The 14884-nt window shown below is 37.5% G+C and overlaps 1 protein-coding gene across 4 annotated transcripts in view; it reads right to left on the bottom strand.

Annotated features, from left to right (window-relative positions):
• Window positions 1–7385: 7385 nt before the first annotated feature.
• Window positions 7386–14884, bottom strand: part of SECISBP2 (SECIS binding protein 2) — a 29127-nt gene continuing 21628 nt past the window's right edge. For all 4 annotated transcript variants that reach the window (XM_032214105.1, XM_032214103.1, XM_032214104.1 and 1 more), the window contains exons 15-18: window positions 14000–14220; window positions 13673–13827; window positions 11565–11763; window positions 7386–9087 (exon numbers count right to left, since the gene is read on the bottom strand). In XM_032214105.1, coding sequence (XP_032069996.1) covers window positions 8978–9087; window positions 11565–11763; window positions 13673–13827; window positions 14000–14220 — 685 coding nt within the window. In that variant the 3' untranslated portion in view covers window positions 7386–8977. The remainder of the gene's footprint in view (window positions 9088–11564; window positions 11764–13672; window positions 13828–13999; window positions 14221–14884) is intronic.

Below are 14884 nucleotides of genomic sequence, written 5' to 3'. Positions count from 1 at the left end.
AAACCTACGAGGAAAATGGCAGATCACATTTTGGTTTAATTCAACAATAACCCTTACTCTCATGCAAATATAGATATGCAGCTTTAAAAGTGAGATGCTAGTCTCTGCATTATGACATGAAGCACAACTTAAATCATATCTGCACTGGAATTCTTCTGGTGTGAAAAGTTGTACTTGGCTCAGGTGTTGATGTGCAATGCTGGAGCCCTAGTAGACCTTTAAGATACAATCAGCTTTGTATTTAAATTCAGCACTGATTTAATGCATAAAGAACTACAAATGTGCTTGTTTTATATTGAAAGTGTATGCCTCCATATTCTGCAAATTTATTACCCTCAGATCGAAAGCCTTTTCCACCTTCTGTTTTCTATTTCATGCAGCATATGTATCTGCAAAGGAAATGTGGGATACATATGCCAGTAAACATTAGAAGAAATATGCTAATAAGCTTTCCTTTTGCTGGGAGTTATTAAGCAGTATCTGGATGGTCTGTATGCATTCCAAGCATATAATTCCTGATCTCACTTTAATATTTTAAATTGACATGTAATGCCTGCATTTGATAACTATTAATATTTTTTTAATTCTACAAGCATCGCTGAAACATGAAGAAAAATGAAAGTAAGTACATTGATTTTCCTTTAATGAAACATGCAAGTATTCAAGGCCATCCAAATGGTTTCAGTTTAATGGTTCATTGCAAAATCCTCATCTATAAAATCATTTCTACTAATGCCATTAAGCCAAGGTTGAATTATATCTTAGAAAAATAAATTCAAACACAATACCAACTTCTGTATCAACTGGCAGCCTAGTTACCGTATTTTTCGGAGTATAAGACACACCTTATACACTCAATAAAGCATTTTTTGCCTCCTGAAAACCCGCCCCTTCACCAAAATGGCCATGCATAGCCATTAGGAGGCTTTCAGAGTGCTCCTGGGGGCTAGGAAGGGCAGAACTGAGCAAAAAAGGGACATTTTTTTGCTCAATTTTGGCCCTCCCACCCCCTAGGAGCATTCTACAAGCCTCCTAAAGGCTATGCATGCCCTTTTGGGGGGGGGGGAAACCATGCACGTTTTTAGAAAAAAACAGCCCATTTTTGGGAGGTTTGCAGAAGGCAAAAAAATTTTTTTTTTAAGTTGCCTCTTCAAAATCTTGGTGCGTCTTATACTCTGGTTTGTTTTATACTCCAAAAAATATGGATAATTTGCCAAAACATTTACTGCAGTTAAATGTAAATGCAAAACATTTTAGGAATTTTAAATCTAACCAGTAAGGCTTGGAGAGCTGATTGTACTCAAATATTGTGCAGCAATATTTCTTGTGCACGTTGTCAAATTTTACAATTTAAAAGCTCTTTTCTTTTTTAAACATAACTATTTGCCAACCACAAAATCTATGGCCATTATCTATGGAATGTTAGGAAGATGAGAAGTTGCAGTCTAATATATCTGGAATATACTAAATTGCAAGTAGAGATAATAATGGTTGCAAGTGTCAGTACAAAGTATTTTTTATATGTATATGAATTGTTCTCACTCTCTCTCTAAACATGAGGGATGTATTTATGCAATCACAAATTATGTATTAGCCCTTCGTCTAAAGTAAAAAAAAGAAAATTCCACTCCTCTGTGACCTGAAATGAAGGAGTATTGCTGCCACTGAGAAAATAGAAGTTGGTTTGTGTTGAAACAAGGGAAAATCCTGTTTTGAAGGCTCTGAAACCTTCATGGGAAAATAAGGAAAGGTGCCTGATCAGGGTCTTCAGTCACATCCCCACGGTGCTGCTTGGGAAGCTAACAGAAAGAAGAGTGTCAGCTGCAAAAGTTATCTGCAGGCCAGATCAGAAGACATTTATTTCTTTGAGGGTAGCCTGTTTGAGAAAGGAGTTGTAGGAATGAAATGTTTTTGAATGGCTCCCAAGAGCACTTCACAGTTTGTGAAAAGAACCTGAGATTGTGGTGTTTAAAAGCGCAATGTCCAACACAAATTCCTTTCTTCAATTCTCAAAGCTTAAGTAAAAACCTCTCCCAAAAGACTGGAAACTAGGAAAGGATTTCAACCTGACGCCACAATTATAGTGTTTGTATTTTACCTATATATATTCAAAGCTCTGCTTAGAGCATTATTTCAGCGCATTTGATAGCAAATTTTGAGATCAATTTAATATGATGTTATAAATTGGGAGGGACTCATCCAATGGAAATATATTTTGGAGCAAGCATTTGTAATTTTTTCTATGAATGAGGTTCAATCCGATTTTTAAAAAAATAGTGTATCAGGGATCATATTTATCAAAACAGGTGTGGTCTCAAGACAAAAGAAATTTTTTCGGTAGGTCTTTCTTGCACCTTTGGAGAAAGGCTAGATTGAAAGTGCATTTGCTTTTACTCTATTCCATGTTGAACTCTTGGATTAAAGGTAGTATGTATGTATGTATGTATGTGTGTGTATGTATATATGTATATATATATGTATGTATGTATATATATATATACACACACACACACACACACATCTCAATTGAAGGGCTAAAGAAATCATCGGGAAAAAGAATGCTTACAGCTAAACTGACAAGAACAGTGGAAAAGTGTTGAGTGTCAGGGGAAGCGCCATTGCATTATGGATTTTGGATAGTGGCTCCTGTCAATTTATGGAACAATTGGTTTACAGAGGGGGGTGGGTGGGAGAATACTTTCCAGTCATAGTTAGTAAAATGGGTTTGTGCCTAATCCTAAATTTTCAAACCTGTTTTTAAGAAATCTAGGTAATGAACACAGAAGGCACGTCAATGGGGTTATGACAGGTAGGTGGGCAAAGGGAGCTAAGGGCATTTCTACTGGATGTTCAGTTAATCACCAAAATATCTGGGAAATAGTGTTTCTTTTACCAATATTTTTCTAGACTTTGCTTGGAAGATCTCAGGATTACTAGCAGATACAAAAATGTATAATTAGAGTATCCTGTTCCAGGGAGACTTTGTATTGCTTTTGACTTTGCACTTGTCCTATTTGTATGACTGACCACTTTCCCACAGGGTCCAGAGATGCACATTTTGTATGGAAAAAAAATGGGCAAAAAATGGCAAACTGTGTGAATGAGCAAACCCACATGCTGTCCAATGGCCGAGTGCATCTCTTAAGCTGGGTGAAAGATGCCATAGTACAAGATGCAGAATATACTTGCCTGCTGATCACAGAATCTGGGCGCAAAGCCTCTACCTCTTCTATCACTGTAGAAGGTAACAGGGTCTCTGTTGGGTAGTGACTTTTCAGATTTCAAGATGTCAGAGAGCTCTAAAACCAAAGAGCCCTAGACACATATAGTCCTGAGCTGAGCAAGCCTGCTGGGTCAGCTTGACTGCTCATTTCAAGTCACTAAAAGGGGACCTAGTGAGAATACAAAGATTTACGATATCAAGAATGCTGACCTGTTCCAACACAAGCAAATTGGCATTTCTGCAAAATTATCATTTGTGGTTAAAGGATGCAGCCGGATTGTGAAGAGCCAAGGTGGCGCAGTGGTTAGGGTGAAGTACTGCAGGCCACTTCAGCTGACTATTATCTGCAGTTCAGCGGTTCTAATCTCACCGGCTCAAGGTTGACTCAGCCTTCCATCCTTCTGAGGTGGGTGAAATGAGGACCCAGACTGTGGGGGCGATATGCTGACTCTGTAAACCGCTTAGAGAGGGCTGAAAGCCCTATGAAGCGGTATATAAGCCTAACTGCTATTGCTGTTGCTGAGCAGAAGAAAACTTGGCAGCCTCTCAATAATTTAACACTAAGCAGAAATGAGCAAGTGTGGGTGTGGGTGCCTGTGCTCTACCCAGAAATATTTTCTATCAATGTTATTGCACAATATACTAAGCTGCTTTTTAGGTAACTCCCTTTTATCTAAATAAAGCTTACAAAATGAGTAATACCATTGCCAATCAATGATTTGAACTATGTAAATGTTAAATATTCTCATAGCATCACATGCTTACCTCTAGATGTTTATTATATATATTGGGTATTTTCCTGTGTAAGATTGAGATTGTCTTGGCAATGTTTTGGCATGGTCAATATATATAGATATTTGAATGTTTAATAAGCACCTACGGTAACCCAAATCCCTTCCTCCCATTGCTTACTAATTTTAGGTAGCAACTATCAAGAGACCTGGTCAAGAGAGTTTTCTAGCTGGAGAAGTGTTATTGGTGAGCATGAGAAACTGTTGGAAAATTGGAAAAACACATTGGTAGGTGTTACATTTGGGGCAACTGGATTTTCATTTTGTTTAGATGAAGGAAAATTTATTTTTGCAGGGTGCCCAGAAGAAATTGGCAAAACTGTCTTAGTTTGTGCAGAATTGTTAACATTTTGGCCACAAAACAGGAACCCTGCAAGTCACAAAGTACTTTACCATATTATTTGGGAAGTCTTCAGGCTGGTCAGCTACCATTTCTAAATTCATATTAGTTGGTTTGAAACGTGGCAAATCAACCTGTAACTTTTCTCAATTGCTACATTGGCAATTGCTAGAGATAGTTTGCATGTTTTTCCACATCTGAATGCTCTTTCTTGTACTTTCATGAGTCACCCTTAGGCACTCCACTATATTCATATTGCCAAAAGCAGCAAATGCACTGAAGAAACCCGATATTGTTAGCTCAGTTTCATCATAAAATCCTTATTCCAGAATGCTCCCAGAGCCAATTCAAAGGACCCAGAGAAGTCTAATATGACTGTAGTAGTTCAAAGTGCACTTTTATGAATTACACACTTGTCAGTTTATTGAGAAGTTGCTGTGCTGGTCCGTGACTGTAATAAATAGCAGTAGACTTATATACCGCTTCATAGGGCTTTCAGCCGGTGAGATTTGAACCGCTGAACTGCTGATCTAGCAGTAGCCTGCAGTGCTGCATTTAACCACTGCGCCACCTCGCAGTGGTTAAAGACTGAATAGAAATTGAGAAGTTGATATGAGTGTGCAAAGTCTTAAATCCTTGTAGAAAGTAAGATTTATGATTAGCAAGCTCAGGGAAAAGGTATTACATTTATTACTGTACATTGACTCACTAGAATTAAAAGGCCTTTTCTGGTTCATATTTATTTAGGACAGTTGCAACAAAAGTGGCACAGCGTGAGAGGCTAAAAGTATTGTTGAAAAAGAAAAGATACTCTGACATCAATCTAGCTCAGGTATGACCTGTGTGCCGTGAAACTAGCCTGTTGCTTTTGTCAGCTGATGTGAACAGTGTGCATTGAAGTGCTGCCAATCAGATATTCTGTAAATATCCCCATGCCAAGAAAAAAGAAGAAGGATGTTACAAGATGTGCACGACCGCATTACCTGATCTTCAATGAATCCCATGACCGATTACTTCGGTCTTTGCCTATTTCAAAAGAACAATTCCAGCTGGGCTAGTACATGAAATCTCACTGCACTATAAATTTATTAAGACAGTATAATTCAGGCAAAGTAGGTTCTTTCCCTTTGGTTACTTGGCTGCGGGATCTTTTGAGGAAAACGGATTATGCCTGCAAATAACTCCTGAAAAATTCAACTATTTCTTATGTCATAATCTTGTCATTTTGAAGCCTTAAAAATGGTTGATCTGTTGAATCAGGTAGTAAAAAAACCAGGGTTTTAAAAAAAAGTTAAATATATATTTTGACAAAAGTAAATGAAAACTCTGTAAGTGCTACAACTACACTACACCTAAAAGTGAAGATGAGTATAACTAGCAAAAATTACACCATTATCTTGCTCAGAGCTAAGTTACGCCGATTCTCATGCAAAACACTTTGGTTTCAGTTTACAAACTTTACTTGGAAACCTGGTAGAAGAGTTGCTGAAACATATTGTGCAATCAGTCTTCAACGGATGTGTGAATATAACCACGTATGAAATCAAGTCATCCACTCAAGTCAAACAAGATGGAATCTGTTTCCCTGTTTTAAATTTCTGTTAGCAGAATCTGCTTCCCTGGTTTTAAATTTCTGTTAGCAGAATTCAGAGTTCTTGCAGAATATGCAGAAATTCAAAGTGATGCCACAAGGTAAATCACAACATTCCCAATTACCAGTAATCTTATCAAATCATTGAGGCACACTTGCTAGTCCCATGCTGGACCTTTAGATGGCAGAAATTCAAAGTGATGCCACAAGGTAAATCACAACATTCCCAATTACCAGTAATCTTATCAAATCATTGAGGCACACTTGCTAGTCCCATGCTGGACCTTTAGATGAAGTGTTTTCCTGTTTCCCCATTCCATTTTTAAAACTACATATTTCAATATATAGAAAATCCAATGAAAATTCACAACTTCTTGATAACTTTCATTTGCTAGAAAATGTAGGAAGTGGTGCGAACTAGAAAGATATTGCAAATAATCAAGAGTCTGAGCTATGTTATCTCCAGCGTTATAACACACAGCAGTGACTTGTAAGACATTTTATTGTAGATCGAGGTAGCTTAAGATTACCTTCAATTCTCTTTTTCTGCATCCACCAGAAAATCTTCCAACCACAATTGTTCAAAGTTAGTGATGCAGTTTCAGGCGCATTAAAACATAAAACTTACTAAAACCCTGTCAACTTTTGAAGTAAGAAATATATGTTTTCAAAATGTGATGGATAATGAAAAAAATCCCACCATTCTTAAAAAATGTTAAGTGCATTCCTTGGCAAAAGGCAACTTGCCCCAATACCCTAGTATTGCTAATAAAAAAATAAGATATCTGCATTTTATGCAGATAAAAGGCACAGGAAGACATAAAAACTTTAACCAAATTCCGTTACTAGTACTTACTGATACTTAATAATAAAGGAGCAAATAGCATTTGGAAATCCGAGCACTGGGAAATATACCTAAATTAGTAAATCACAAGTGTGACTGGAATTGTATGAAAATTACAATGAAAATTTCCACACTTTTAAAAAGGCACACAAGTACGTAAGAAAAGCAGCATTTTATCTGTGAAACTGCCCAGTAATAGCATCAGTAAAATACCTGATGTTATTTTAATGCAAACATATGCATATTGCAATATAAGAAGCATATTGCAAAATAAAAAATGAAAAATACAGTAGTTGTACAATTATTCAGTTGTCTCGAGACACTGAAATGTTGAAAAGCTTATCATAAAATGGTCCAAAATGGAACAATCCTCCATATCTCTCTGGCAAAAATAAGAATGGCTAAAGCATCTGAGCAGGGGTGTCAAACTCCCACACAACAGTTGGTTCTTCTGGCTGAAATAAGACCTCCAACTCTGTTGGAGGAAAAAAAAAGTTATGCTGATAGAGCAGCTTAACCTCTCTTCAGCTTCTAAGTTTATTTGGGTTCTGGAAAGCTAATACAAAGGATTGGATTGTGGTTTTTTTTTTAACATCCTAGGACAGAAGTCTCCAACTCCCGGGCTATGGCCCACTACTGAGCCGTGGCCTGTTTGAACCGGGCTACACAAGTGGCGGGTGAGCATGTACATACACGTGAAGCTCCCTTCATGCAAGCGGTGGCTTCTCGCAAAATGGAGCTTTGTGCACTGGTGCACACTCACCTGCCACTCACAGGGAACTATCTCCTCTTCTCCCCACTGCCGGGTTGCCAAGCCAGAAAAGTTGAGGACTGCTGTTCTAGGACACTTTTTTTTTCTACTAGGTTAAACTGTGCCTTTAGCATGGATAAATGAGCAAAACTGTAGAAAAGAGTGCTTAGTAAACTCAGTCATTTCACATTGCCTACTTCTCAACTTGCACTGCTGCCACTTTCTGCACAACAGAATCCTACTAGCTTTCTAAAGGTAGCCATTAACAAAGAAATTACTTTGTATGCAAAAAGTAAGATATCATATGATGGACATTTTTTGTAACTGTGACTAAAATCTACCACCAAACTCCCTTTTACAACCCTGTAATCCCTTAATTTGGGGTAGAGGTGGGGCAATGGAGCTGAGCATTTTACTGGTTGGATGCCCTTCCTAACACCATGCAAAATTTACAGCAGATTTTTTCTTCTTCGTGCTCTAGGAAAGATTTGATGCTACCTTGAATTAGGAGGTGAGCATCTTCACCACTAGGCCATCATAGCCCCCTGACTATAATCTATCACCAATATTTAATAAACTGCTGAAGTTTTAGTTGTTAGCTGAGGGGATCCCATTCAGGATATTTGCAACAAATGTATCCAAGTTCCAAGGCTTTACAAAGCCCTTCAAATGTTAATATCAAGCTGTAGAACGGGATCGAATAGGAAAATAGCATACCAATAAATTAATGATTATTCTCTATGTATTTAATAATTCCACTTTGCTTCTACCATCTTTTATTGACACACCCATGACCTACACCAAATTGTTCCATCACAAAATAAACCAGCTGGCAGTATTGCATTTTTTTGCTAATTTGCATATATCCAAATGGAATCATTATATATTAGTATATTTTATATATATATTTACAATAATGTCCCAGAGAAAATCAATGGTGTTCCCTTCACTTTTTTTTTTCATTTCATATTATTTTATGCACAGTTGTGTATTCTATCATAAAGAGAAAAAGAAACCACTTACAAGCACAATGCAGTTCATTTGTATCAATCCAGTGATATAATTATGGGAAATCATGAGAACAGTGATTGGAGACTCTGTGCTTATAGGAGCAGAGATTACCTGTCTGGCTTTCTGCTAAAGGTGCTTTCTCTACAGTTTTGCTATATGAAAATACAAACAAACCTGATTCGATTTCTGTCTCATTCTGTATTCCATTTGGATGAGCCAAGCGCTTTCACTGAATCCGCCCTCGGAGGGAAGTTATTGGACAGCTCTGAATTCTTTGGCATTAAATTATCTCAGAAATTCAACTGTGGGTTTTCTATCCTATATTACAGATAATTAAATTTAGGTAACTCACTATTTACAAGTCTATATACACTCAGACACACACATAAAGTAAAAGTCAATAATGCCAAAGAAGGTAGTCTTGATTTACTGAGGCTCCTCAACACCCAAGGGCAACATGTCAGTGGTTGACAGTTTTTCCAGCTCCAAGATGTAGGGATTATACTCCTCTTCAAGCTTTTGCTTCCAGATCTTAACTAGAGGTGCAAACAAACAAAACACAAAAAGATTTTCCTCTGGGCAAAGACATATTAACAACAGTTATGGACTATAATTCTTACAAAGGCTATAACGTAAAAGGTAGGAATGCAATGTAATTTTGCTATACTTTTGAGAATACTACAGTTGGAAAAATGGTTCCCCATAGTAGCTAACTAGTAACTATTTCCTACTCAAAACTTGCAACTCTTGTATTGAGCTCCAGGATCACAAAAAATGCACATAATCATTCATAAACCTTTCTGGCACCAGTGACCAGTTTTCTGAAAGACATTTTTTCTATGGATGGGTGGGGGTGGGGGAGAAGATGGTTTTGCACGCAACCTAGATCCCGTACATGCATTTGCTTCACTTGCTTTCCCGCTGCTTGCGCGGCCCAGGTCCTAACAGGCCATGGACCAATACCTCAGACAGGGGATGGAGACCCTTGTATTAATGTATTGTTTGGTCAGTACAGCACGATATGGCCTGCATTCAGAAGAATTACTGCTATCAGAAATGAAAAAAACAATACAAGTACATGTGTTGGTGGAAGAATCTAGAGCACTGATTCAAACTTGTCTTATAATTGATACCAAACATACCAAACATGCTTTGAGAAGGGTATTCAACTTTAAATACACGTTCTATCACAAATAAGTTCAACAAGGTAATGATGGTTTTGCTTGGCTTCTCCTAAAGAGGCAGTATCATTCTGGATATCTGTAGTGCAGGTAGTCCTCGACTTACAACAGTAATGGAGCCTGCCCAGTCAGGCTCCATTACTGTGTTAAATGAAGCACCTAACTAAAGACCTCCCCTGTCCCTGCTTTCCCCTATGCATTTGTTAAAGAATGTGCAGATTGATGGGTAGAGCATGGGGTGACTCAGGGATGGGAGAAACCGGGACAAACTCAGGGAGACCTAGTGCAATGACAGATACTCTCAGGAGGACTCCCCCACCATCTAAAATATCCCATGCTCTGCTTCCTGCCCCTCAGTTTCCCCAAAGCCCCATGGGCCTCATCCATACTCCACCCTGTCACCATTCACTTAAGTTATCCTTTAACAAGCTCAAGAAATCAGGATTGCTTCCGTTGTAATTCTTGCCTCTACAGCCAGTATAAACCACTCCGATTTCTTCTTAGCTCCGCCAGCATAGTTTTACACTACTGGCGCTTAGAAGAAATTGCGCCTATTTTGGTTCTTTGCGAGCCTTTCCTCCCCAATCAGCATAAATCAGTAGTGATTACCTTGGCTGGGGAGGAAAGGATTTCCATGGAAGCAAAAGAGATGGGATTTCTTCTTTGTTCTACCAGTATAAGAGTAGCGTAAAGCTAAGAAGAAATCGTGCCTATTTTGATCGCTTGCAAGCCTTTCCTCTTCAGCCAGCGTAAATCACCATGATTTCTTCTTAGCAGCACCAGCATTAAGACTAGCGTAATGCTACAGCTGGCAGTGCTAAGAAACAATCGCACCAATTAATGCTGGCTGGGATGGAAAGACTTGCAAGGAACCAAAATAGGTGAGATTTTTTCTTAGCACCACTAGCATAAAAAGCTAGCACTGGCAGAGTTAAGAGGAAATCGTAGTGGTTTATGCTAGCTGGAGAGGAAAGAATTGCAACGGAAACAAACCTGACTGGATTTCTTCCTCTTGATTGTACCATGTGGCCCAATGAAGGAGTGGCCTTCTCTACCCTAACTTCCTGAGCTCATCAAAAGGTAAGCAAATGGTGATGGGAGTGGAGAAAAGTTCATGGAACCCAGTATGTTAGCAAAGCAGGCCCAGCACCTCTGAGAACCTGGCTGGGCAGGATGGGGGGAAATAGGTGCGTGGGTACGCTGCAGCATCTCTATGATCAATGATAAGGGCAAATGACCATGGGGGCACTGCAGAATTTGTAACTTTGTAACCGATTTGTTTTTAACTTTTGGGGTGTATGTTGTAACTTTGAATGTTCATTAAGTGGCCTGTTGTATCTCAAGGATTACCTGTATTTATGTTTGGGTATTAACACGACTTTAGTTATTCTGCTATAGAAGTCTCAAGGCAAGACTGGTTTAAAGGCAGTTTCTGGCATCATTCTAAAGACTGAAATACAAACTGCAGCAAGGATTAACAAACCAAGATTAGCGTACTCAAGGTTTGAAGAATTAAATGACATATTCTGCAACAACAAATGTGCAAATCTGCAATTGAAGAATATTCCAGAATATTCTTTTCTCCTGGAACTCAATTCTAAAGCTTCTAAAACTACTACTGGTTAAAAAAATTTACTGTTGAAAATGTTGAAGTACTCCACGGACGGCATAGTTGTAGTGGGAGAGCAGAACATTCTCGAGTCATCCAGAACATTCTGTAATCATGAATTGTGCTATCTCTGCTATCATAAAACTGTTTACCTTAAAGATGAAAATATACAGATGAACCAAAAACAATTTACGTGTTTTAAACAAAGACCCTGAAAACTCACTGTAATTTGGGGCATCCTCTTCAGATTCTTGAAAGGGCACCATACCATTATCTAGTGCACAATTCTCTTCCTGATCGGTTTGGAGTACACAATCACTTTGTTTCACATCTTCACTTGACTCCTTCTCTAAAGTTGAAATCATCTCCTTGTACGCCAGCCTTGCTTCCATTGTCAATTCCACCATTTTGTGAAAGTAGTCCTGATTTATAAAAATTGGAATTTTGCATTGACATTAATTTTAGAACTTTCTCATCAAATATAACTGGTTATCCCCAAATAGCATAGTTCCATGTTCAGGGATTAAATAGCTCAACAGTCTCAATCTGACATGTATTCCCAAGTTCAAGGATATGTGGAAATCAAGGGTTTGTTTGCTTTTTTATTTTTAAAGGCTAAAGTACCAAACACAAGAGACTACAAAAATGATTCTGGAAAATAGCATTTAATAAAATAATAAAACACACAGGAAATTAAAGCGCTTGAACTGCCTACTGAAAATTGTGTAATAGAGAATACCTAGTAACATTACATAAAATTTGCTAGCAATCAGAATCTACAAGCGCAGCACACTGAAACAAAAAAGCTGTTGAACAGTGATGATACCTATGTAAATATTCATTTTATATTATAGTGCCTCTGGAAGTCTCTGTGGCCAAGATCCTAACTGTATGTGAAAACAAACTCTACTTGCATGAACTCAGCATGATACAAATACAATTGTATAGATAATTAAGATCAGTTTACTTATTTTTGTTTCAGGGAAAGTCCACCTTAGGAATTCTGAAGCCATGAAACTTCTTGATTCATCAGTAACTTCACAGTATTTACAAATAGGGTCTTATTTATAAGAATGTAGGGCAACTCATCATACTAAGTTTTAATAAGTTGATCATGGGGTGGGGGGGCAGTGATTAGAGTGCAGTACTACAGGCTACTTCTGCTGTCTGCAATTTGACAGTTCCAATATCACCAGTATCAAGGATGATTCATCCTTCTCTCCTTCCGAGGTGAGTAAAATGAGGACCCAAATTGTTGGGGGAAATATGCTGACTCTGTAAACCACTTAGAGAGGGCTGTAAAGCGGTATATAAGTCTAAGTGCTATTGCTATCATCTAGGAATCTAAAGTTAAACTAAGCAGCAAAAGAGTTTATCATCTTGACAAAAAGCCTAGATGCTGCACCAACATAAGGGAATAGACTGATGCTAATAAACCAACAACTGCAGTTACTGTTGGATACTGAAATACTGGGAAAGCAATACTAAAATTAAATGGAAAATTATGTTTTTTCCCACTGACTTTGGGAAGTGGGTGCAGTTGTGAAATATGTATATCTTCTCTTGTAAAGGACCTTGGATTAATCACTTATCTGTTTTTTTAATAAGTGTCTACACAGTGCATCTTGTTTACAATTGTAATATACTATGTTCTGAATTATATGGAATAACTGAGGCATGGGGAAAGTGCAGTGATTTCTTTCTTCAAACAAGTTAGAAATAATATTCTGCTACAGCCAAAAAGGCATTTCTGTAGGAGTAGGCAGGAAAGCAAAGAGAAAGTAATTTGCTGAAGTTTGAAACATAAACATAATTTTCTTCATGTTGCTCAATACTTATTACAAAAGAGTATCTGACATATACACATTTGAGACAAAACCATCTTCTCACTGAAATGATTCCTGCTTGCTAAGCAGTCCATGTATTCAGTGCAGAGCCCTGATTCATTGAAAGCCAACTTTTATTTGAAAAAAGTTGCTTTTGAGAGGAGATGGTCAGCATATAAATCTAATAAACAAAGTTACCTGTAGCCGTGCATGCAAAAACTTTCTTTTTACAGACATCTGCACTGAATATATAAGTAACTGCATAAAACCGACATATTTGCTGGGTGGCAACATGGTTACTACAAGTAATCATGAAGGAACCATTCTGCATTGCTCTAATACTTAGAATAGCACCAAGTTACTTAAGGGCATAGAAAAATACCCTGGAGTATTGATTGGCATCTTTTTAAATGCTGGCAGTAGCTGTTGTAATACTAATAATTAAGACTTTTAAAAGCTGAAATATTAACCGAAGAGGGCAAACAGTGGCTAAAGCACAACTCACCTGAGCACCATCATAGCTGAATATTCCCACCACACTAACAGGCACTAATTTGTTAACACAGTGCCCTAGAGCTTTGCGATTGAGAGCAAACACAAATGGAATATTCTGTTCACATGCAGTGTCAATTATGAGATGCAGAGTCTCATCCAACCCACCTGTGATAAAAAAAAAAAACAAATTAAAGGAACCAACCATTAAAAGAATTTTGCTGTCAGAGTAACTAATTTCTCTTCATTTATGTCCTGAGGGATTTTCCAATGTCCCACTAAACTACATCACAAATTATCTGTTTGCTTTAGGTAAATACTTTAATTTAAAAAAACATACCTTTTGACTGAATTTTTTCACAATTTGGAGAAATAATGACACATTTCAACTTCTTCAGCTTCAGGTGTTTCAACACTTCTCTGAGTCCCAAAACGAGTCTGCGTTTCGTCTTGGCCTTCACAGGGTCTTTCTGATACAAGCGGTCTTGGAAACGAACCAACTCTTTTAGGAGATCTGTAACGCAGCTGTCAACCTCTTTACTAAGCACTTGGGTACAGTAGCTAAAGAAAGAATCAATTGTTTCAGTATTTCAGCAAATGCCTGAGACTCCTCTCTATCTTCTTTCTTATCCATTCTAATCAAAGATATATACACATAAATAAATAAGAAGTCTGTGTTCAGAACAAATAAGTTCTAAACCATAAAATAAACTACAAAACTACTGACTAAAATGCCTTAGAGAAACATTCAAGAGAAATATACATACAAAAAAAGAAAAGGCCTGGCAAATTGTCCTCATTTAAAAATTTTCCTTATGTAGACACAGCCATATCCTAATTAGTTAGATTTCTGATATACAATATTTGGAATAGTAAATAATAAAATATGCTATGCAATATTCATGTGACACCATAAGCAAAATGGACATTACTGAATGTACAACATCAGAATAAAATCTCCTTTATAACAAGAAACAGATGATCAAAAAGTATATTTTGTTCAATCTTTTGAAATGAAGATTCACTTCATTTCCAGGTGACAATCGTTGAACAGATCATGAATCATTGACGCCAAACATGCAAGTTAAACTTTAAAAGTTAAACAAATGCTAAAGAAGTTTTACTGGGATTCAGAAATTAAGCTCAGTTAAGGGAACAGACAGGATACACTTATGTGAAAAAGAACCTGAAGAGAGATCAGAAGAGATAAGAGACCCTGTAAAAT

This window comes from Thamnophis elegans, chromosome 3, assembly GCF_009769535.1.
Source record: "Thamnophis elegans isolate rThaEle1 chromosome 3, rThaEle1.pri, whole genome shotgun sequence".
NCBI lineage: Eukaryota > Metazoa > Chordata > Lepidosauria > Squamata > Colubridae > Thamnophis > Thamnophis elegans.
The sequence above is the reverse complement of the archived record's forward strand: the minus strand, read 5'-3'. Positions and strand labels throughout refer to the sequence as shown.